We start from the raw sequence: 23,109 nt of genomic DNA on the forward strand, positions 1-23,109 counted from the left end.
CCCAACACCCCGATCCAAGATCAGCCCGACTCTTTGCCCAACGTTGGAGAAGTACCGGTGTGTCCTGCAGGCCTGGCTGGCCCCCTCTGACGGTGTGTTGCCTCCTTCCACAGATCAGTGCCCTACAGCAAGGCTACAACCAGGTGCTGAGCCAGACCCTGGAAATCACCTCCCTGAAGCACAAGGCCGAGAACTTAAGGAGGGACGCCGCCATCACGTCAGGTGAGGCCCTTGTGCATTCAGGACCCAGAGCTTCTGCCCTCCCCCTGCAGACATCACCAGTCAACCAGCACACCTGTGCCCGTGACCTGGGTGCAGCCTCAGGGATCACCCGTGTCGGTGCATTAGAGTTCTCCCTCAGTGGAGGTTTCTTGCCACCCAGTTCCGAGGGCAGGGCCTGGTAAATATTTGAGAGAATGGTATCTCTTGGCTACAAGGTCTCCTGAGCACTGGCCCCACCAGGGAGAACACAGGTCGCCTTGTGGCTTGGGTGGTTCCACAAAGCAGCGTGAGTGCAAACTAGAGCGTGGACAAAGTGGGGTCACTCCTTTAAGGCACCCATGGTCTCACCCATTTCAGCCGAGTGCACTTGGGCCCAAAGGAAACCATTTTCTAATTTGATCCAAGGTGGTTCCCTGATAAAGGGCTTGGGTTGGGAGAGGGGCAGCCAACGCACAGCTGTGGCTGAGCTTTGATTCCCTGGATTCCTTCATTGCTTCCACATGTTTCTTGAGCTCCTACTAAGTGTCAGGTCCCGTTCCAGGCTCCGGGGAGGGAGAGCCAAGCAAGACAGTCAGATTCCTGTACTCACAGATTCGGGAGGGGTGACAGACAATAAAAGTAAAGGGATGAATAAACAAGCCCACGTCAGAGAGCAGTGCTGCTGTGGAGAAAATAAACTGTGTGTCGTGGCCAGCGCTTCAGGGGGGAGGCCAAGGGGGACCAGCTTAGTGGGTGTGCAACCATGGAACTCAGGTGGGACTTGAACCCGTGGGCTGGGACTCGAACCCACTCAGACCCCACTATCTTTTAATCGAGATCACGCATCTGGTCTCGGGACTTACTAAAGCTCAGGTTCTTTATGTCTCATCGCAGAAAGAATTCAGTGAGAGACCAAGTAAGAAGTGGATTTCTTTAGAGAGAAACACACTCCACAGACAGAGTGTGGGCCATCTCAGAAGGCTAGAGGCCCCCAAATGTGGGGTGGTTAGTTTTTATGGGCTGGGTAATTTTATAGGCTAATGAGTGGGAGGATTGGGACAACTCTAATATTTTGGGGAAGGGGCGGGGATTTCCAGGAATTGGGCCAACACCCACTTTTTTTTTTTTCCTGTACACGGGCCTCTCGCTGTTGTGGCCTCTCCCGTTGCGGAGCACAGGCTCCGGACGCGCAGGCTCAGTGGCCATGGCTCACGGGCCCAGCCGCTCCACGGCATGTAGGATCTTCCTGGACCGGGGCACGAACCCATGTCCCCTGAATCGGCAGGTGGACTCTCAACCACCGTGCCACCAGGGAAGCCCCACCACCCACTTTTTGACCTTTATGGTCAGCCTCCGAACTGTCCTGGTGCTGGTGGGTGTGTCATTTTGCTCATGTATTACAATGAGCCTGTAAATGAGGCTCCAGTTCCCCTGGAAGTCGAATCTTACGCCCCCTTGGACCTAGCTGATTCTAACCAGTTTATGTTGTATCCTCCATGGCTATGTCCTTCTTTTAGAGAGGACCTGTTTCAGGTGGGCAAGGACAAGCCAAGGGCAAGAGAGGCTGCATGGAGTGAACAGGGGATTGTGGGGATGGGCAGGGTCGGGGGGTCTGGGTTTTTATTCCAAGGGTTTTGGGAATCCAGTGGAGGTTTTTAAGCAGGACCTGAGATGCCTAGAGACCTGAAGAGGATGGGACCACTCACAGACGAAGGGAGGGAGAGAAGCAGGTGACAGGGAGGAGGAAGTGAGCCTCGGAGGGGCACATCACTCTGAAAGCAGCCAGCGCGTAGCAGGAAACATGCCCACAGCTGTAGAAGCCAGGCATAGCATTGAGTCGCACGTGAATCACCATCTCTGTATGAATCTGTGCTTTTCTTCTGCTTCACTCTGCAACTTAATAACACCCACCCCCACCCCCTGCTGCCCCCAGGTCTCTGCTTATGCTCCTCCCTCACTTGGGATGTCCTCAGATATTTTCTGAGCACATCCCCCAGGCTAGGTGCTGTTCTGGGCACCAGGAATGGAAGGATGAACTCGCTGGTCCTCACCTTCCTCCCGTATGTCAGCCAGTGAAACCTCATCCAAGCATCAAGCCTGTCTCAGATCCCTCCTTCTCCGATCAGGGAGTCGGACAGACCTGGGTTGGGATAACGCTTGAGATGGGCTGGACCCACTCAAAGTGTGGCAAGCCCCAGAGGGATTTCCAAGTAACTGAACTGTGTCCTGGAGGCAAAGCTCATTTTTAAACTGAAATTCTGGAGCATTTTGTGCTTTATTTCATAGACATTCTTGATTGATACCTACCACTAAAACTGAGCCTGATGTTCTTTCAAGAAAAGAACCGTAGGAGATAACCCAATACCACTGCATTTATGCACCCTTCTTCCCACTTTTATTCAAAATGATACTACAATGCAAGAGGGAAGAGATATGGGGAGATATGTATATGCATAACTGATTCACTTGATTATAAAGCAGAAACTAACACACCATTGTAAAGCAATTATACTCCAATAAAGATGTTAAAAAAATGATACTACAGTAATGGAGTAGTTATCTATTGCTGCATAACAAGTTACCCCAAAATGTAATGGATAAAACCCCAACCAATATTTATTATCTCCCCCAGTTTCTCTAGTTCAGGAATTTGAGCGGGGGGTGACTTAGTTCTCATGAGTTGCAGTCAAGATGTCGGCTGGGGCCTAAGTCATGTCATCTAAAGCCTCGGGTGGAGCCGGAGGATCCCCCTTCAGAATGGCTGCTCATGTGGCTATTGGCTGGAGGCCTTAGTCCCTCAGCACACATGCTTCTCTCTAGGGCTGCTTGAGGGTCCTCACAACACAGCAGTTGGCTTCCCCCAGAGTGAGTGATTCAAGAGGGAGCAAAGAGGAGGCCACAGTGTCTTTTATGAGACAGCCTGGAAGGAAACAGTCCGTCATTTCCACAGTATCATATTTGTTACCCTGGCAGCCCTATTCAGGGTGGGAGGGGCTACACAGGGCATGAATTCTAGGCGGCAGGAATCATTGGGGCCATTTTGGAAGCTGGCTGCCGAGAAAAATAATAGGCGCCATGGAACAAACATAATTTAGCCACTTTGTGTTCTTGGACATACCGTCTCATTTGACCCTTACAATAACTCTGTGTGGGACAGACAGTGGGAGGTGAAATAGCTTGTCCAAGACCACCAAGCTAATAAGTGGTAGAGAGGGGTCCAAACTCAGAGGACTGAGAAACCACCCACCCCATCAATAGCGTCCAGCAGTGCCCTCTGCCACACGCCCGTCTCCTGGCCTCTGGAGAAGAATTCCTGGACCTTCCCTCTGCTGGGCCTTTGTTCCCCAGGCCCATGGTGTGGCCTCTCCTCCCAGCTTTGCCTGGCTTGTGCCCACAAGGGGCCCCTAAAGGCTTCTCCTCTCGCTGCTGCTGACTGCCCCTCATTCTCACTGAAGCCTCAAACCCTGTTCCGTGGACTTTGCTCTCATTCCCATTCCTGCTCTGGGACCCTTGGAAAAAGCCTCCCCAGTTCTAAGCGGGCACCGGTGGTGGCCCAGGCTTGGAAGGTCTTGTCCAAACGTTGGCTGACAGCCATGGTGTTGCCAATAATCCTTCCTGCCTCTTTCACCTCCATGAGTCTTTTGTTTTGGTTTGTTTGGTTCTTTTACAGAGATGGTGTCATCTTTGCAAAGAGACCTGTTAGTAAAGGATGGTCAAGTTCAACAACTACAACAGGAGGTGAATCAACTGAAAAGTGAGAACAAAGGAAAGGATCACCAGCTCGAAGCCCTCAGCTCCAGAGTGAGTGTCGGGTCATCAGCAAATTGTAGCTGCGAAAAGCAGACACAGTGGAGTCACATGACACACGGTGGTGCGATGAGGCCAGTGCCCAAGGACACAGGGAGGGTAGCTGCTGGGCAGGTGGCCAACTTCTCTGAAGCCTTTCAAAGGACAGTGTGTATGTGGCTCAGAATAAGCATAATAGATTTTCAAATCCAGCAAACATTTTCCATCCCCTATTATAAATGAGTTTGTTTAATCCCAGCAACAAACACACCTATGAGCATATACTGCCATTGCAAAGTTTAATATTAAACAGAATACGATCTCTCTGTGAGCAAGGATGACCACACGGCTGCATCATGGTCCCTGCACCACTGGTTCTCATAATTGTCTTCAAAGCAGAATGTTTGAAGATCCAGATGCAAACACGCAGACTCTCATTTCTTCCTTAGACTTTAGTGTATAGAATGTCTCTATGGAAGATGAATGTGGTAGGCAAGCAAAGAGCTTTTTACATGTAACTTTGACTATTTGCAAATCTTGCCTTCAATGCTAACTTTAGAATCCTGCCTCTATAGGATAAGATTTCTCAGTATTTGTATGATGTGCCTGTTTCTGTGAGTCAAGGTAAAACCTCAAAGGTTTCATCTCAGGTGGCAACTCAGAGATTCCCAGAGGCTACCCGATAGCTAGGTCTGCATGGGGGTGGGGTGAGAACAGATCTTGAGGTTCCAAGGAAAAGGCACAATAAGTAATACCTGGTACATAGTACCATACCCAGTTTGGAGCTGGTGAAAGGCACTGCACGAGCTTTGGGATCAGACAGACCAGGGTCCAATCCCAGAGCTTTCTTTTATTGTAACTTATTTGGCCTCCATTTCCCCATCTGTGAAATGGGGATGACAAAATCGTTTTCCGAGAAGTGGGAGGCTGGTTTTCGTTGTGCTCTTCTGCCTCTGCCCGAGGTCGGCTGCCTGGCCAAGCCCTCTGCATTCGTTTCTCCCAAACAGAGTGTCTTCCCAGGCATGTGCTATAGCTGTTTAATGTGGTGTATGTGTGTGTGTGTGTGTGTGTGTTGGGGACGGGAAGGGGATGCAGAGCTGGTGCTAAGTAGAAGGAATCTGCAAAGACAGCACCTGCTTGGCTCTTCTACCTCCTGAAGTGCATTTGGATGATTTATGTCCCCGTTTCCCCTTCCTCGTTGACCTCGGAATGAGGTCCCTTCTCCTCTAGACTGTGCTGGCCTATAGCACAAGGGCTCGTTACCACCAAAGGTACTGCTCTTGTGAACATTTGAGATGCCTTTTTTTTAATGACATACATCATGTGTGTTAATTTTAGAAAAATAAGTAGATGACATTGAGAAGAAAAAATAAAAAGAGAGGAGAAGAAATGTTACCTTGAGAAATCAGTGTTAATATTTTCATGTATGTTCTTCCAGTCTTCTTTCTATATATTGTCTAGAAATCAATCAATCAATCATTTTATAGTGAATTTATACTATGCCCATTTTAAAAATTTTTAAATACTTATTATTTTCCCATTCTAATAAATCAACACTCTTATCATTCGTCTTAAAAGCTACATACTTTCTCCTGGATGTACCCAGTGTTATAAAGTGGTCTGCTGTTCTAAACAACACTTGGGTTGTTTCCTCTTTTTTTTTTTTTCTTCCACTGTTACTGACAATTCTGTGAAGAGCATCCTTGAAACTACAGATTTACTTATTTCTCCAGTCATTGTCCTTAAGGTACATTCCTAAAGTGGGAATTGCTGGGTCAAAAGAAGGCACATCCATGCTTACGCCCTTAATGCCTGTTGCCAAGCCGCCCTCAGGCAAGACAGCTCTGTTTACCCCTCCACACCAGTCGGGGCAGTTGTGTCTTTGAGATGCAACCTGCACAAGAGCCCTAAGATGGACCCGAGCTCACTGGCTCAGCCCCCTCCACCCTCACCGGTCACAGCGTGAAAACATCCCAATTCCTGCACCCTAAGTACCCAGACTCTACAAAGCTGGATTTCCCCTGCAGTGAAGTTTGCTGGCTTTTGAAGAGGAATTTAGAGGCTCTATTCCTCAGAACTCATGAGAGGGGTGAACTGGGAATGACTGCAGGATCCCGTGCTCCCATCACACAAATGGTCTCGCCTCTCAGAATTCAGAGGTGTGATTGGGTTATACAGCAGGAAACACTCCTGGGCGTGAACACAGGTACTTGGGACCCCCAGCCAAGCCCCCGTGGCCTTGTCCTTTTTCTCCACAGTGCTCAGTGCTGAAAGAAGAGTTACAGAAGGAAGATGCCCAGAAGGAGAAGTGGGAAGCCCAAGAGAAAGAGTTAAAACTCTGCAAAACAGTGCGTTGAACCTCCTGACCCCTCGGTGTCCACTGAAAGCCTAGATTGTGGCCTTGAGGGTTTTGGACGGGTTCCTTGGCCCATTAGCTAGCACAAGCTCTGGGGCTTTCTGGGTGTTTGTCTGTTAATGTAGTCTCCTAATTATTTGATTTGCTGTCCTCAAAGAGATGGGTAAAAAGACCATGGAAAACACACTCTCCCCAGATTTTCTGGGCAGTTGGCTCAAGGCCCCTCATCAGGTTTCCCCTGGGGAAAGGGACGGGAGGTGGCCACCATATGCTGCTAGAAATTCACCGTGGTCCCTACCCCTGGACTTGTGATGCCCAGACTTTCATGATCCACTGTCACAAGTTTTATCACAGCCCTGAGCACTGTTATTAACACAACTCTTCTTGAAGTATTTTTGCTTAAATGCATTCAATTTTACAACAATTCATAAAAACAAAATAAAAAGCAAATGTATCACTGGCCTTGTATGGAAGGTGAACATAAAAATCAATACAATGAAAAGATGACCACTCAATGTAAATGTTCACCCCCTGTACCGGCCCGAACCCTCGTGCACATCACCAGGCATACGTTTTCCATCCGTTGGAAAGGACGGTGCCTGGGACGGGGGCAGGAGACGTGTGTTCTTCTCTCTGTCAGGAGCACACTTCTCTACCTCAAATGAGAAAAAAGAAAAATGTCATTGTTCTTTTCTTCCAAACTGTGCCCATTGTGTCTTCCAAACAGCCCTTATTTAGGTTGAACTCAAAAATATACCCCAAGGAAAGAGATTCTAATGAGTGGATAGGTATCTTGTACTGTTTAATCCAGGATCCATGCTGATCTTCAAAAGAAACTCAAATTTTCCCTCACCCAGCCCTTTCATTGCATCCATTGAAAGAAAGTCTACTTTGCCTCAAAGATGTGGAATTGTCCCCCAAGAGAAGGAGTTAAGCGAATCCCAGACTAGGTTTCTGCCTTAATGAACCGGATGAAATGAGTTGTGGAGTTGACTTCCCTGTTGTTGGAACTCTTTCAGCAAATCCATGACATGGAAAAAGAAATGAGGAAGCTCAGGGTGGAGCTGAAAAGGAGCAGTACCGAGCAGAGCCTGATCTCTATGACGCTGCGGGAAAAGAGCAAGGTATGGCAGGGACAGGTCGGCCTGGGAACCACTCTGGGACAAGCACTCCACCTGCCTCATCTCTGTTCATCCTCACAATGACCCCATGCGGTCTATACTGGTATTAACCCCACTTTACAGTCGGGAAAACTGAGGCTCACAGAGGTGAGGGAAGTTATCCAAGTTCACTTGCATAAAGTAGTTGTGGCAGAACTTGAATCCAGGTCTGCCTGACTCCAAAGCTCCTGTGTGTAACCACTACCCTAGACTGCCTCCAAATCTTACTTGTGAAATTATCTAAGAAAGAATTGATCCATTAAATCAAGTTTGCCAATGATGTTGTTCCAACTTAAATTCTCATATTGATTTTTTTTTGTCTTTTTGTTCCATCATTGAGAATGTTTTTAAAAATCTCAACATGTTTGTAATTTGAGTGTTTCTTCTTTTAATATGAACGATGTTTGCTTTATATATTTTGAGGCTGTGTTACTAGGTGCATATAAATTTAGAATCCTAATACTTCCTGTAGAGCAAAAATTTAGATCATCATGAAATGTCCCTTTTCATCTCTAGTAGTGTTTCTCCCTTAACGTCTCCTTTGTCATTTAGCTTCACCACTGGCTTTCTGTTGGTTAGAGTTTTCATACCATATCTTTTTCATACGTTCTCTGTCAAATTTTGTCTTAAGGTTTAGACATATGCCTTCAAATAGCGTATCAATTTTACAAAATCCAGTTTGACAATCTTTGACTTTTAGTCCATTTATATTATGTAATTACTCGTGTACTGGGGTTTAACTCTACCTTCTTGCTCAATACCAGTTGTACCATCCGTGGTATGTTCCTTTTTCTCTCCTTTCTTGCCTCCTTCTGAGTGGATGGTTTTCTCTTATTCCACTTTCCCCCTCTATTAGCTTGGAAATATTTCACTTTTTTACTATTCTTTTAGTAATAGTAAGACAATAGCATTCATCCTTGACTCACCAAAATCACACATTAATTAAGTTTTTCACTCTTCTACTATTTTCTTAGTAGTCATCCTGAAGACTATTAAGTGCATTCTTTTTTTTTTTTTTTTTTCGGTACGCGGGCCTCTCACTGTTATGGCCTCTTCCATTGCGGAGCACAGGCTCCAGATGCACAGGCTCAGTGGCCATGGCTCACGGGCCCAGCCGCTCTGCAGCATGTGGGATCCTCCCGGACCAGGACACGAACCCATGTCCCCTGCATCGGCAGGTGGACTCTCAACCGCTGCACCACCAGGGAAGCCCTGCATTCTTAACTTCCCAGGAGGCACTAGTAGTTGATAATCCTGCCCTTCTCCTTGACAGTGCAGTGAGCTTCAAACACCTTAACTTCACTGACCCCCTCCAGAGTTAGAAGCCTTTGCTGTCATTTTCTAAACTCCTCTTGATAGTTAAAACCCCACAAGACATTATTAGTGTTTTGCTATCGTCAGTATCATATCCACACATTACCCTTACTGTTGCTTGTCTTTTCTGCATCTCTGATCACCCACCTGGGTTCATTTTTCTTGTGTCTGAAGAATAGCCTTTAATGTTTTCCCTCATTGTGGCTCTGCTGATGACAAATTCTCAGATGTGCCTGTGTGTCTGTCTGGAGATGTATATTTAACCTTCATTCTTAAAACACATTTGACTGCGTATTGAATTCTACAATGGCAATTCTTTTCTTTCAGCACATTAGATACAGCATTAGATATGTCACTATTGTCTTGCGGCTCCTATTATTTCTATTTAGAAGTCATCTGTAAGCCTAACTGTTGTACCTTTGCATAATCTGTCTTTTTCTCCGGTTGCTTTTAAGATTGTCTTTTCCCTTGATTTCCAGCAGGTTTATTATGGTTTATCTAGGTGTGGATCCAGTTCTATTTACCTCGTACAGAGTTCGTAGGGGCTTCTTGAATCTCTGGCTTGGTGTTTTGCCTTAGTTCAGGCGCTTGGGCTCTGTACCACACAGGCAGTGGGGAGCTACTAAGCCTCCTTAACAAGTGACTGATGCAATGACATTCGTGGACAGTAATTAGGGTGAAAATGATAGTTACAATTTGTCATGTACTAGGCGTTACCCTGAACTTTTCACCTCTTAATCTTTACAACAGCGCTGTGATCTAGAAATCATCCTCTCCATTTTACAGATGAGAAAGTCAAGGCTACTAGTTACTAGTAAAGTAACTAGCCCAATGGCACAGTCAGTTTTGTCTGACTCCAGGTTCATCTGACTTCAGTTACCCTGGCATAGCAAACAGCCACATGCTACTGTTTACACTGAAATTAATGAAAATTAAATAAAATTTTAATTCAGTTCCTCCGCCACTCCAGCCCCATTTCGAGTGCTCGATCCCCAGATGTGGCTGGTGGCTGCCGCATTAGACAACACAGCCTCGCTCAGAGTACCTGTACCGTTGCAGAAAGTTCTGTTGGACAGAGCTGCCTTATAGCAGGGTAACTCTCACAGTACCGTTAAGATTGCACTGGAAGAAACTAAACTCGAGGCTAGGAGGCCAGTTGTCACAGTCCAGCTAGCATTTGACAGGGTTGGAGGACAGGCGTGAGACCCCCGAGTGTGAGAGAGGGAGCAGGGCGGCTGCTGAAGGTGACTCTGAGGCTTGGGGACAGGAACGGGGGCTGTTCATGCAGAACACTAAAAGGGGCAGAGTCCAAAGCTGGACTTGGCTTTTGCAGCATATGAAACAGGCTGCTGAAATAGAAGTCAGAGCATGTTTAGACCTGGGAGAAAACTAAGGCCCAGAGAGCTTAGATGACTTTTCCAAGGTAACGGAGCTGGGTAGAGGCTCTTCCACTGGACCACACTACTCAGAAGAAAGCTCTTAAGGGCTTTTCTGGGTCTTTTATTACATCCCTGTGATTCCCCCTCTTCAGATCCCTAAAAACACAGCCTGTGAATTTGTTTCAGCACAAAAACTTTCCATTTATTTACGAGTGTTTGCCTCATTTCCTGTTAGTGCCAGGGCCCAGGGCTCAGCAGGTGCATCCAAGAATTGAGCAGCTGCGAGGCCTACACTGGCCAGCCAAGGGTAGCGTGGAGCACGCCCAAGCTTACCGTGCGTTGACTGTTACCCAAGCAAGGGGGGAAAAGTAGGCAAGCTTCTCCACTTTAAATGCCTTCCTTGGCAGGCTGCAATTCTTAATAGACATTGCTTTAGCAAGCCTCCAGAGAGGTTACCACCAGTGAGTGTGCTCAAAGTGGTAACGACAAACAGTTATGATAATAAACCCAATCATAACATTTCCAAGTACCCATCACGAGTTATTAGAATGAAGACTGTACGGCGGACATTCCCGTCCACCTTTCATAGGTTACAACAGTACTTAACACACTCACAGAGCCCTTAAGCACTATTCCAAACATTGAATGCCCACAATAACTCTATGCAGTGATACTAGTATCATCATCCCCATTTGACAGATGAGGACACTGAGTCACAGAGCAGTGAAATAACTTTCCCAGTGTCGTACGGCTTGTTAGGGACCGAGCTGGGATGGGAGTGTGCGGTAGAACATAGTTGAGCCCCGGGTGCAGAGCTCAGCCCTTTCCCGTAGGGGGCAACTCCCTGTGAGTTTGCCTCTACCCTTTGCATGCCTGTGACCCCTGCTGCTGGGCTGCAGCTGTCCCTACCCCTCAGGGACTCCCCCACTGCCATTAGCACCCCCCGAGAAGAGTTTCCCCAGAGGGCATGATGATCACACTAGCAGCAAGCCCATGCTTTCATCATCCTTTCAGGTGGAAGAGAAGCTTCGGGAGGATTCCAGAAGGAAATTGCTTCAGCTGAAAGAAATGAGGAACAGAGCAAACCTCATTAAAGCCAATTTGGAAAGGGCAGTAGGTCAGGTAGGCGTGCTGCAGAGCCCCTTCACGGGCCCGTGCTCTCCACGGAATCCCGCACCCAAGCGGCCGGCAGGGATGAATGAGGAGGAAGACGGCCTGGCTTAGTTCACCCGCTTATCTCAGGGGCAGGGCTTTGTGCGGCTTCCGCGTCCCCATGGATTTCACTAAAGAGGCTTTTCCTTCTGGGAAGCTGCCCACTCCAGTGTTTGCTGTTGCCTGAGACCCTGACCAAGCAGCCAGTCCCAGCTCAAGGCCCACCCCAGTGAACCAGCTGTGCAGTTCCCTCTTGGGAAGGGTTTGAGCTCTTGACCCCGGTGGTGTTTCTAGCACTTTCTCCTTCACATTTTTTTTTTTTTCTTTTTTGCGGTATGTGGGCCTCTCACTGTTGTGGCCTCTCCCGTTGTGGACCACAGGCTCCGGATGCGCAGGCCCAGCGGCCATGGCTCACGGGCCCAGCCGCTCCACGGCATATGGGATCCTCCCAGACCGGGGCACGAACCCGTATCCCCTGCATCGGCAGGCGGACTCTTAACCACTGCGCCACCAGGGAGGCCCTCTCCTTCACATTTTTTGTCCTGACATTTAGAGCGATCTTTCTTCCTCTGGGCCCCCAAGCAGATGCTACAGTCAGTGTCCCCAGGGAAATGCCACATTTCTGTTTGTTTGTTTGTTTTGTTTGGCCGAACCGCGTGGCTTGCAGGATTTTAGTTCCCCGACCAGGCATGGAACCCGTGCCCCCTGCAGTGGCTGCGTGGAGTCTTAACAACTGGAGCGCCAGGGAAGTCCTGCCACTTTTCTTAATAAAGTAAAACCCAGAATACCACAGCTTATGCCAGGTGGAGGTGGGCAGGGTGGGGAGAGGGCCATTTCCCAGGGCTCTGACCCAAGATGGCCCAGTGGCCCTTCCTCTGACACGTGGCACAGACATGAGGGCCAGGACATGCAAACGAGCCTTCACCAAAGGCTAAGGGAGAGCAAACGAGAACCCAAGACGGGGCACTGGCCCTCCAGAACACAGCCCACCGAGGGCAGCCCATCTTGGACCCCCTCCACGAGGCATCCTCTCCTGGCAGCCACGGCTCCAGGGGGACCAAGAACGTTTTGCGTGTATGTGTTTGTGCTTTTCTTTTTCTGGGAGAGTGAGTCCACCTCGTCACTCATTGGATGCTCAGAAGGATCTGTAAACCACCAAAAAAGGTTAAGAACCACGATCCTCAAAGGAGCCCTCCGTCCCACCCAGCCCAGCTCCCAAAGCCCTTGCGTTTGGTAGCATCCAAGCCTGGACCATCAGTGTGACCGGAATTTGTCCCACGCGCTGAACTTCAGAGGCACCCACAAGTTAAATGACGATGCTGACCCTCAGGCAGGTTTGAAAGCCTCTTCAACCAACTTCCACACCATCACCCCCGGTGTCCTTTCTCCTGCAGGGTGCCGACCCCTTAGCAAGGCAGAGAGCCCGCCAGCCTGGGCTTCCCTCCGTGCACCTGGGCTACCCCTCACCTTGCTGGCACTCTGCACCCACGGCGAACACCCGCCTTGAGGGCATGATCTGCGCCACTTGCCAAGCGCCTGGTCATGGCTCTGGCCAGGGGTCATCCAGGAAGACCCTCAGAGACACTGAGATTCCTCCAGGTCTAGACTCGAGAGAGAAAGGACGAACAAGGCTTCTCTGCACTGCCTGGGCCTTCCTGCTTCACCCCCTTGTCTCCACAGCCCGCTCCCGGCCTGAGGTCCTGCCCTTCCCCAGGCCAGTGACCACAGGACTCAGCCCACCGTCCAGCAGGACCTGTCCCTGCCCACCCCCACCCCCACCCCCCACCAAGCAGTCCTGTAGGGCGCCTCTGGTGATAACGCGGGCCATTGCCCACAGGGTCCTCTACATAACCTCTTCCTCAGGCGAGCTAGGACCCTCCCTTGGCCATGAAACCAGCAGACGACCCAGAGTCCCTCCAATCACCCGGCTGGCTTCTGGCAGGATGACTGCAGAGGTGTCCTTAGGAGAGTCACAATTCCTCTACTTGGCTTCCCAGAGCTCCCTGGTGTGCAGCAGACTCCTGTGTCTTAGGACCTGTTCACGTTCTCATTGATTCTGTGGCCCTTGTGGTCCTTCAGGGCTCTGTTGTAGAGCCTTTCATGACCACATTTTGCCAGTGAGCCAAAAACCCAGGCCAAGGGCCATCACGTTGGGAAATTTCCAGAGAAACTTGGGCTTCTTTGCCGTTCAAGTCTCATGAGCCTGGGGCATCTTGAACTCGTCATTCTAGAAGCCCTGATTTAATTTAACTGCGTTGTTTCATCATCCGTAATATGAAGACACCAGCATCAGGGAGGCACTCAGTAAAAACTGGCTGAACTGAAGGAGAGGACTTTGAACATCTGACTTGACAGGTGTTTCTGTTCTAAGCATTCGATGAACGTTTATTGAGTGCCTGCTGTGTGCCAGGCGCTGCACCAGGCTCCGGGGACCTGGAGAGGAATACAGGAGACGTCATCTTCAGGACACAAGGTCTAAGGCACAAAACGGCAGCAGGCAGCTCCTCCTCCTCTCCCCAGGCGCCCTTGCTGATGACACGAGTTACCCGGGCTGACAGCCTCAATGTTTATCTCACAGCCTGGTGCCAACGTAGCAATTACGGAAGAGCGCTCCTGGCCCTGGACTTCCCACTGGATAATTGGCAGCAAGTGGCTCTTCTGAGAGCCCAAGACGTGTGTGTGCTGACCGTGTGCGTCGGCTAGGTTAGGCGGGCACACCTGAAAAGTCATTAAAACCTGCTGTCCCCCTCTCTTGTGTGGGCACTGCCCCTTCCGGTGAGAGGTGAAGGTGTTAATTACCCATAATGACCACTAAAGGCGTGCAGAGCCTTCTCACCGATTTCTCCCAGACCCAGCGATGGAGGCGCCTCCCCCAGCCTTGCAGCTGCAGCTGCGCCACTCACCTCATCCCCTTCCCTTTCTTTGTGCTGCAGCTGGAGCTTTTCAGAGGTCAGGTCCTCAAGGCCACCTGCGGACACGTGAAACCGTTCCAGGACAAACCCGTCTCCAATCAGCAGGCTCGTCTCTCTTCCCCACTTTCTCCTTCAGGGACCCGGGGCTCCAGACACTGGGAGCATATGTTCCTGTTTTTTGTTGGTGGCACATAATTTTCACACTGTTGCTACACCATAAAGATTTGTTTTGATTTTCTGGGATTTCCTGGCTTTTCAAGTAAAAGCCAGGTAAACTCCCTTGCAGTGTTTCTGTGAAAATCAAATTAAACCACCCAGGACTGTGTCTGGTCGGCAGACCCACACGGTGAACCTCCGTTAGCCCCGCGAGGAAAGGGGCAGCCTCAGCATGGACGGTGCGTCCTCGCTCGCTCGTTCCTCCTGAAGTGGCAGATGGCAGTGAGGGTGGGCCTCTGGCTGTAACGATGCCTTATTATCCTTCCGTTTATCCTCTCCAACCCTGGGTGTCAGCGCGCGGGTCACAAGATCACACCACGGGCTTCTCTCGGACGACCTCCTTTTTAGGAGCCCAAAGCATCAGGCTCAGCGTGATGAATCCCTTCCAGAATGCAGAAGAATCTAGAACACACTCGTGGCCACATGACAGGCCTTTGGCTCTTAAAACAGCATCTCTGATCCTGGGAAACATGCCCCGGTGACAGAGCCAATATCCACCCTCCAGAGCCATCCCCAAAACACGCCAGGACCTCCCTCCTCCGAGCTTAAGCTGAAGCCCTCCAGGCCCCCTCCCCCCAGAGCCACCCTGCATTTTAATTTATTTATTTATTTATTTTTGCTGGGTTGAGTCTTCGTTTCTGTGCAAGGGCTTTCTCCAGTTGCGGCGAGCAGGGGCCACCCTTCATCGCGGTGCACGGGCCTCTCACTATCGCGGCCTCTCTTGTTGCGGAGCACAGGCTCCAGACGCGCAGGCTCAGTAGTTGTGGCTCACAGGCCCAGTTGCTCCGCGGCATGTGGGATCTTCCCCGACCAGGGCTTGAACCCGCATCCCCTGCATCGGCAGGCAGACTCCCAACCACCGCGCCACCAGGGAAGCCCCACCCTGCATTTTTTTTTTTTTTTTTTTTTTTTTTTTTACTGTACGCGGGCCTCTCACTGCTGTGGCCTCTCCCGTTGCGGAGCACAGGCTCCGGACACACAGGCTCCGCGGCCATGGCTCGCGGGCCCAGCCGCTCCGCGGCATGTGGGATCTTCCGGGATCGGGGCACGAACCCGTGTCCCCTGCATCGGCAGGCGGACTCTCAACCACTGCGCCACCAGGGAAGCCCACCACCCTGCATTTTAAATCTTTTTTTTTTCTTTTTCTCACCAGTTACTAGAAAAGAGCACCAGGGTCACAGAGGACAATAGCAACGTTTGGCAGCAAAAGCGGACCCTGCAGAAGGAGACCCAGCTCAGCAGCTGCAAAGAGGAGGAAATCACCCAGAACATCAAGAAGCTGAAGACATCCTTAGAGAGTTGCCAGGTGCCCCCTTCTCCATTCCTCAAATGTCCCCTGTGTCTCATTTTTGTGCTCCTTGTTCAGGAAATTGTCCAGCTCTGCTTTTAGTCCACCTTTTCTCTTGTTGGAGAAATCTGTTTGAGCTCAGAAAACAAAGGACCTCCAGAAATGCCTCCCAGGTGAACTTGGTGTGGCCAAGGAGAAGCTGCCCGACACACTCCAAGTACTGCCTTTGGGAGGCCCCAGACCCCGGGGGAAAAAAAACAGCCCCGTGTTATTTCCAGAGAAACCAAAGAAACATTCTGCTCTTTATTTGCAGTCTTCTTTTCTGTCCCAGCAGTGGAAGGCTGCTCTTACCCTTATTGGACCAGAGGGTCTGGCAGAGCCCCCACTTCATGGCCCCCACGCAGGGATCCAGCTTATCACATCAGGCAGCTGCTTCTGCTTTCTCTGGAAATATGCAGCTACTATTTGGGGAGTCTGGGCAAATGTTGGCTTGTCAGCACTCTTTCAAATCAGGAAACCGCACTTTATGACCAGCTTGTGTGTTGATCTCAGCAGGAATTCTGTAACCAAATTTGCTTCTCCTTTCAGCCAAATCGTCCTTGGCAATTTGGCTTTGGAATTGCCTATACCTAAACAAAGGGTCTATTTGTCCATCCAGAGTCCCAATTAGTGTGCACGTGAAATAAAAGCTGCCTCCTTCCTTCCGCCCCCCGAAAAAGGGAAGTAGAACTGGGCCGTCACAGGGCGGCCAACACAGGGCTCTGCCTGCTTCACGGGCCCGTCAAGAACACTGCTCTGTGTGGGTCACAACCGTCAGGTGGTATTTCTGGCGATGGTGCCCGGGCTCCTCACGACCTCATCTCTTTCCAGGCATGCATGACAATGTCTTGCTCTAGCAATGACCTGAAGAAGGAGGTCGACCTCCTACAGCACCTGCAGGTGAGCCCACCTGTCTCAGGGCTCCAGAAGGTGGCACTGGACATCTTGCGCCTGTCACTGTCCTGGCTGGAGGAAACGGAGCATCTCCTCCACGAGGTGGGGATCCAGTTCTCCAGCTCCGACAAAGGTGATTGAAACTCTTTTCTCACATAGTTACATGACTGAAATATTGCGTTGAATCTGATCACGATGGGACATCTGTTGAGGGAGGCTTCTTAGGTATGTGGCCAAGTGTTCCCTTCTCCAGACTTCACTTTGCTTCACCACTTGAGAAGCAGTGTTTCTGGAAAAAAGTACACAAGTGAGACGTGATTACTGGAGAAAAATGAGACGTGACAGTGGCAAAAGGAAAAATCGAAATTATGCTAAATCTTCTCTCTCAGAAGTAACCATATATATACATATATAGAGTAGAGACGTTTTTTAGAGCAGTTTTATGTTCATGGCAAAATTGAGAGGATGATACAGAGATTTCCCAGGTACCCCCTGTCCCCACTCATACACAGCCTCCCCCATTTATCAGCATCAGCACCAGAGAGGTACAGTTGTCAGGACTGATGAACCTACATTGACACACCCTAATCACCCAAAGTCCATGGTTTATATTAGGGTTCACTCTTTTTCATTTTAATTTTATTGGAGTGTAGTTGATTTACAGTGCTGTGTAGGGGTCACTCTTGGTGTTGTACATCCTATGGGTTTGGACTTGGACAAATGTGTGATGACATGTATCCACCATTATAATATCATACAGAATCGTTTCACTGCCCTGGCCTTTCTCGCCTTCTGAGATGGCCCACGCTCTGTCTGTGGAGTGTGTTTCTCTCTAAATAAGTCCATGTCTTACCTATCACTTTGTCTCTCACTGAATTCTTTCTGCGATGAGACATCAACAACCTGAGCTTCATTAAGTCCTGAGACCAGCAGGTCCACCAATAATGAGGCCCACCCCGGGGAGGACCCAGAGGCCCTGTAAGTCACGATGCTCCACCGGGAAGATGGTCCAGTCCTGAAGGTGCCTTTGATCCCAAATCTACTGCCCTAAGCAGAAGCCAGGGAGCACGGCGGGGGATGTGGTTCAGATCAGGCCATCTCTGAGCAGATTGGTGGATTCTGTGCACAAAGCCCTGGTATTAGGTCAACTCGATTTATGAGTTTCACTTCTCAGGTCACTCTGTAACTACACAGTAACAGAAAGTACGCAGAATTCATTAAAAGCCACCTGTGGAGTCCATAGAGGGGAAGTGGGGTGGGTGAAGTTACAGATCAGGGACGTGGTAATAAAGCAAAATGATGATAACCCATAAACCCAAATATCTAGAAACTGATATTCTAGAAATTGAGGAAAGTAAAGCTACAAGTTTAACAAAATAAAAAGAAGCAAAGGAGAAGCCAACTTCAAAGCCAGCCTATGCAATTCCTCCATGGCAGCGCATGTTTGTCTGATTGAAGCCTGGCCCTGCTGTTCTTCAGTGCCTTCCTATTAGTGCCTTAAGTAATCAACATCTCCAGTAATCCCTCTGCAGTGTTCAGGAATTCAACTCGTCATGGGGAAACCTGTGGTTTGAGGACTTAAGTTTTTAAGATAACGTCTTTTCTTTTCAAAACTGGACATTTTTATTCCAAATTAAAGAACCTATCCCCCCCCCTCAAAAAAAGAATAGTTTCACTGCTCTGAACATCCTCTGTGCTCCCTCCCAGCCCCCCCGCAGCCCCTGGCAACCACAGATCTTTTTACCATCACCATAGTTTTTGCCTTTTCCAGGATATCATGTAGTTGGAATCATACAACTTTTCAGATTAGTTTCTTTTATTTAGTAATATGCATTTTCATTTCCTCCAAGTCTTTTCTTGGCTTGATAGCTCTTTTTTTCTTTTTAAGTGCCCAGTAATATTCCATTATCCATTCACCTACTGAAGGACATCCTGGTGGCTTCCAAGTTTTGGCAGTTATGAATAAAGCTGCCATAAACGTCCACATGCAGGGTTTTCTGTGGACATGTTTTCAACTTCTTTGAGTAAATACCAAGGGCGCGGTTGCTGAATCGTGTGGTTAGAGTACATTTAGGTTTTTTTTTTAATTAATTTATTTTATTTTATTTATTTTTGGCTGCGTTGGGTCTTCATTGCTGCGCACGGGCTTTCTCTAGTTACGGCAAGCGGGGGCTACTCTTCCTTGTGGTGCACGGGCTTCTCATTGCAGTGGCTTCTCTTGTTGCATTGCATGGGCTCTAAGTGCGAAGGCTTCAGTAGTTGTGGCACACGGGCTCAGTAGTTGTGGCTCACGGGCTCTAGAGCACAGGCTCAGTAGTTGTGGCACACAGGCTTAGTTGCTCCGTGGCATGTGGGATCTTCCCAGACCAGGGCTTGGACCTGTGTCCCTTGCATTGGCGGGCGGATTCTTAACCACTAGGCCACCAGGGAAGTCCGTAGAGTACGTTTAGTTTTTAAGAAAACCACAAAACTCTTTTCCAAAGTGGCTGTTTTGCGTTCCCGCCAACAATGAATGAGAGTTCCTGTTGCTTCACATGCACGCTAGCGTTTGGTATCGTCACTACTATCATATTTTGTGTGGAACTTCCAGGGCATTTTCCCATGGAAAGAGCTGTGTGATTCTAGGCAAGTTACTTCCCCTCTCTGTGCCTGTTTCTTTACCTGTAAAATGGGGATAATAGGGAATACTCACCCCTTAGGATTTTTGTGAGGATTAAAATGCATTGATACATGTAAAGTACTTAAAATAGTACCTGGCATAAAATAGGCACTACCTATACACGTGTATTGATTTTTTAACTTTACAAAAGAATAATGTCATATTATACCCAAATTCCTTTAGTTTCATTCCTAACAGTACATCTGGAGCACCCTTCCATGTCAATACACACAGATCTACATCATCGCTGTCACTGATGGCAAGGAACCCCATTCTGAAGGGTGTACCGTAATTTATTTAGCCAGTCCTCTATAATGGGCATTTAAGTTGCTTCCAGTTTTTCACACTTAATAGATGAGGCTGACATAAATATTATTCACACATACCTGTTCGTCTTATCTTTATCATCCTAGATGTGGAAGGATATGAACCACTTTCATTCAACAAAGATTTATCGCAGGCCTCCTAGATACCAGGCACAGTGCAGGTTGGAAACATAATGGGGTCAGAAACAGGTAGAATTCAGGTTATGGGGTATATGGATGTTGGCTGTAAAATTCCTCCCTCTTCACTGTACATTTGAAATCTTTCATTATAAAATATTGGGGAACTAACAGGCACTCTCCCTGCGCTTGTAGATCTTAGGGTCTCAGGGAGGAATAGGGTGGGGCATTAACTGAAAAATCACTCACATGTAAAACTTTATTCATGACAGTTGCTTTGAAGGAGAAGTGCAGGGCTCTGACCTGGTCAGGGACGGCAGGGCAACTGCAGGGTGCATAGGAGTTATTTGCCAAAGAGGGGAGGGGAGGGCATTCTGGGTGGAGGGAGCAGCGTGGTGGGATCGCAGGAAGCATGGAGAACTCATGGGGCTAAAAGAAAAGGAGGCGGAAGGCAGGGACTGGTGAAGGAGGTCCACAGGGGCTGTATCATGGTGTGGCCGGGGGCTTGCAGAGCCCTGGTAAGAAGCTCTGCTTTAACCTGAGAGCAGAGAGAAGCCCACGAAAGGTTTTAAGTAAGGAACTGATGGAACAGGCTTGCATTTGGAGACAGTCATCTTGGCCACGAGTGGAAAACGTACAGGAAGGTGGCCAGCACAGAACCCCGGGAGAGCAGTTAGGAGGCTGTCACAAGACACGATGGTGGCCCTCACTGTGGCAATGGAGGGGACGGAGCAAGAGAGAAGATTCCAGGGGATTTTAAGAGATGAATCAGAAGGCCTCAGTGATGGAGTTAGATATGGCTAGAAGGCAAGTGATGGAGAGAAAGGGGGCTACAGATCTCCAGGTTTCTGGCTTGTGTTAAAAGTACAGATGTGGTTCCTTCACTAAAATCCAGAGTAAGGAATGCCACAGGAGGACCAGGTTTGAGAGGGAAGATGAGTGTGAGGTGCCTGTAGACATCCAAAGTGAGGTGCCAAGGACGCAGCTGTCACCCTGGATATCCAACCGTATCAGTGATGTGGCCCCGGAACCCAGAAGAACATGTGCCACATAGCGGGTGCTTAGTCAGATGGGATGGATGGACGGGTGGATGGATGGATGGTGATTAAAGCCATATGGGTGAATGGTATCACTAGGAAGAAAGTATTGAATGAGAAGGGAGAGCCCAGGGCCACACCAACATTTATCCTTGATACTACTTGCCAAAGCGCTCTCCAGAGAGGCTGCGCAAATTTGACATTCTTACAATAATGAATGAGAATAGAGGAGTGATTTTCAACTCTGGTGATTAAGCAACCCCAGCCAGGATATCTCTAAGGTAATCTAGAAGGTGGTGTGAATTTCTTTTAAACGTGTTTAAAAAGAAAGGCAAGGCTTCTCTGGTGGCACAGTGGTTGGGAGTCTGCCTGCTAATGCATGGGACACGGGTTCGAGCCCTGGTCTGGGAGGATCCCACATGCCGCGGAGCAGCTAGGCCCGTGAGCCACAACTACTGAGCCTGCGCGTCTGGAGCCTGTGCTCCGCAACGAGAGGCCGCGATAGTGAGAGGCCTGCGCACCGCGATGAAGAGTGGCCCCTGCTTGCCGCAACTAGAGAAAGCCCTCTCACAGAAACAAAGACCCAAGACAGCCAAAAAAATAAATAAATAAACAAATGTGGGGTTTAAGAAAAAAAAAGTATTAAAAAAAAAAAGGCAAAATCAAGATTAACTTTTCTGTAAGTGCCTGCCCCTCACAGATAGCATAGAGAACAGGGGCGCTGCATTTCTCCCGGCAACCCAACCCCTCCCCAACCCCTGTATTACTGTCGTTGTAATCATGGCAGAGTCTGAGTGTGCATGAAACCAAGAGAGATGTGGCCCACAGTTCTAGCTGTTCTTCAAAATCAGAACTAAAACAAGGAAAGACCATGATCTCTATCCTAGTAATAGCAGGGCCAAGCAATGTGTGCACTGTCCCCTCCCCAGGCTTCAGGAGTCACTGAAGCCTCTGTCTCTAAATCTAGTCATACATTCCCGTAAAGAAACATGGGTTGCGAAATTAAGCCATCAGGGGCTTCCCTGGTGGCGCAGTGGTTGAGAGTCCGCCTGCCGATGCAGGGGACACGGGTTCGTGCCCCGGTCCGGGAAGATCCCACATGCCGTGGAGCAGCTGGGCCCGTGAGCCATGGCCGCTGAGCCTGTGCATCCGGAGCCTGTGCTCCGCAATGAGAGAGGCCACAACAGTGAGAGGCCCATGTACCGCAAAAAAAAAAAAAAAAAAAAAAAAAAGAAGCTGGCTCAAAAACTTTTTATGTGTTAGTCCACCATGATAAGTGATTCAAGGTACTTCCCATTACTGAGGCCAGCAGGGGATCCCCCAGTCACTCATCACCATACACAAACAGTCCTAAGAGCCTTCTGTGTTCACAGTTCCTAAGAGGAGGGTAGGAACGATGGTTTGTTTAACTCCTCCTGGGTACTTGTCACTGTGTTAGTTGTTTTACATGTACTGTGTACTTTCATCTTCCAACAGCCCAATGAGCCAGGTACTATTGTCGTCTTTATTTTGCAAGTAAGGAAACTGAGTATCAATAACATTAAGAAACTTGCTCAAAGTCACACAGCTGGTACATGGTAGGGTCAGGACTCAAACTGAGGTCGTTGTGATCCTAGCACTTGTGTTTTTTCTGTGACCCCACATGCTCTCTGAAGATCCAGAGGGGTACCAGGTACATGCCCAGTTCCTAGAGGACAGGTTCTGTCGTTAACTTGAACAGAGACAAACCTGAGAGTTTCATTCCCTGGAGTGAAGGGTGTCTGATGCGCACCGCGGGCCTCGCCCCAGCAAAGCCCCATTTGCATTAGAGCGAATAAGTCTGAGTTCAGGCTTTGGAGACCAGCTACTAAGGTGTGACTATCAAGTGTGCGCTTACTCACTGTGTGAGCAGGTCTCGACTTCTGTGTGCCTCTGTTTACTTGGTTATAAAATGGGGTTAAGATCTCACCAGGTAGTTGTGAGAATTAAACGACGTGGTACCCAAATCATAGGGTCACACATAAGCCTTAGGAAACGGTAGCTGCCATCCGCATCAGCCTTGAATACTTGTTGATTGAATGTGAACTAAATGTGGATGGCAAGCAGATGGGTATGCGCACAGGTAGGGCAGCTTGATTTACTCACGCCGAGGTGCCTTTACCTGTGACCCCTGCCGCATCTCTATTTGACAGCTAGTCAGATTTTCTTAGCCGTGAGCACTCAGTTCTCTTCCCAGGCCTTCTTCCTCGGCTCTTGACAATGGGCTGCATTTCCTAGCTGCCGAGTGGTAAAGC

General features: G+C 49.0%; 1 protein-coding gene across 1 annotated transcript in view; it reads left to right on the forward strand.

Annotated features, from left to right (window-relative positions):
• LOC132493280 (forkhead-associated domain-containing protein 1-like) overlaps nt 1-23,109 on the forward strand; it is a 111,062-nt gene that overhangs the window by 70,661 nt on the left and 17,292 nt on the right. The window contains exons 7-13 of the mRNA XM_060103637.1: nt 114-222; nt 3,872-4,002; nt 6,246-6,335; nt 7,363-7,467; nt 11,211-11,318; nt 15,630-15,782; nt 16,635-16,830. Of these exons, the coding sequence (XP_059959620.1) occupies nt 114-222; nt 3,872-4,002; nt 6,246-6,335; nt 7,363-7,467; nt 11,211-11,318; nt 15,630-15,782; nt 16,635-16,830 (892 nt within the window). The remainder of the gene's footprint in view (nt 1-113; nt 223-3,871; nt 4,003-6,245; nt 6,336-7,362; nt 7,468-11,210; nt 11,319-15,629; nt 15,783-16,634; nt 16,831-23,109) is intronic.

The sequence above is a fragment of the Mesoplodon densirostris genome, chromosome 7 (genome assembly GCF_025265405.1).
Source record: "Mesoplodon densirostris isolate mMesDen1 chromosome 7, mMesDen1 primary haplotype, whole genome shotgun sequence".
NCBI lineage: Eukaryota > Metazoa > Chordata > Mammalia > Artiodactyla > Ziphiidae > Mesoplodon > Mesoplodon densirostris.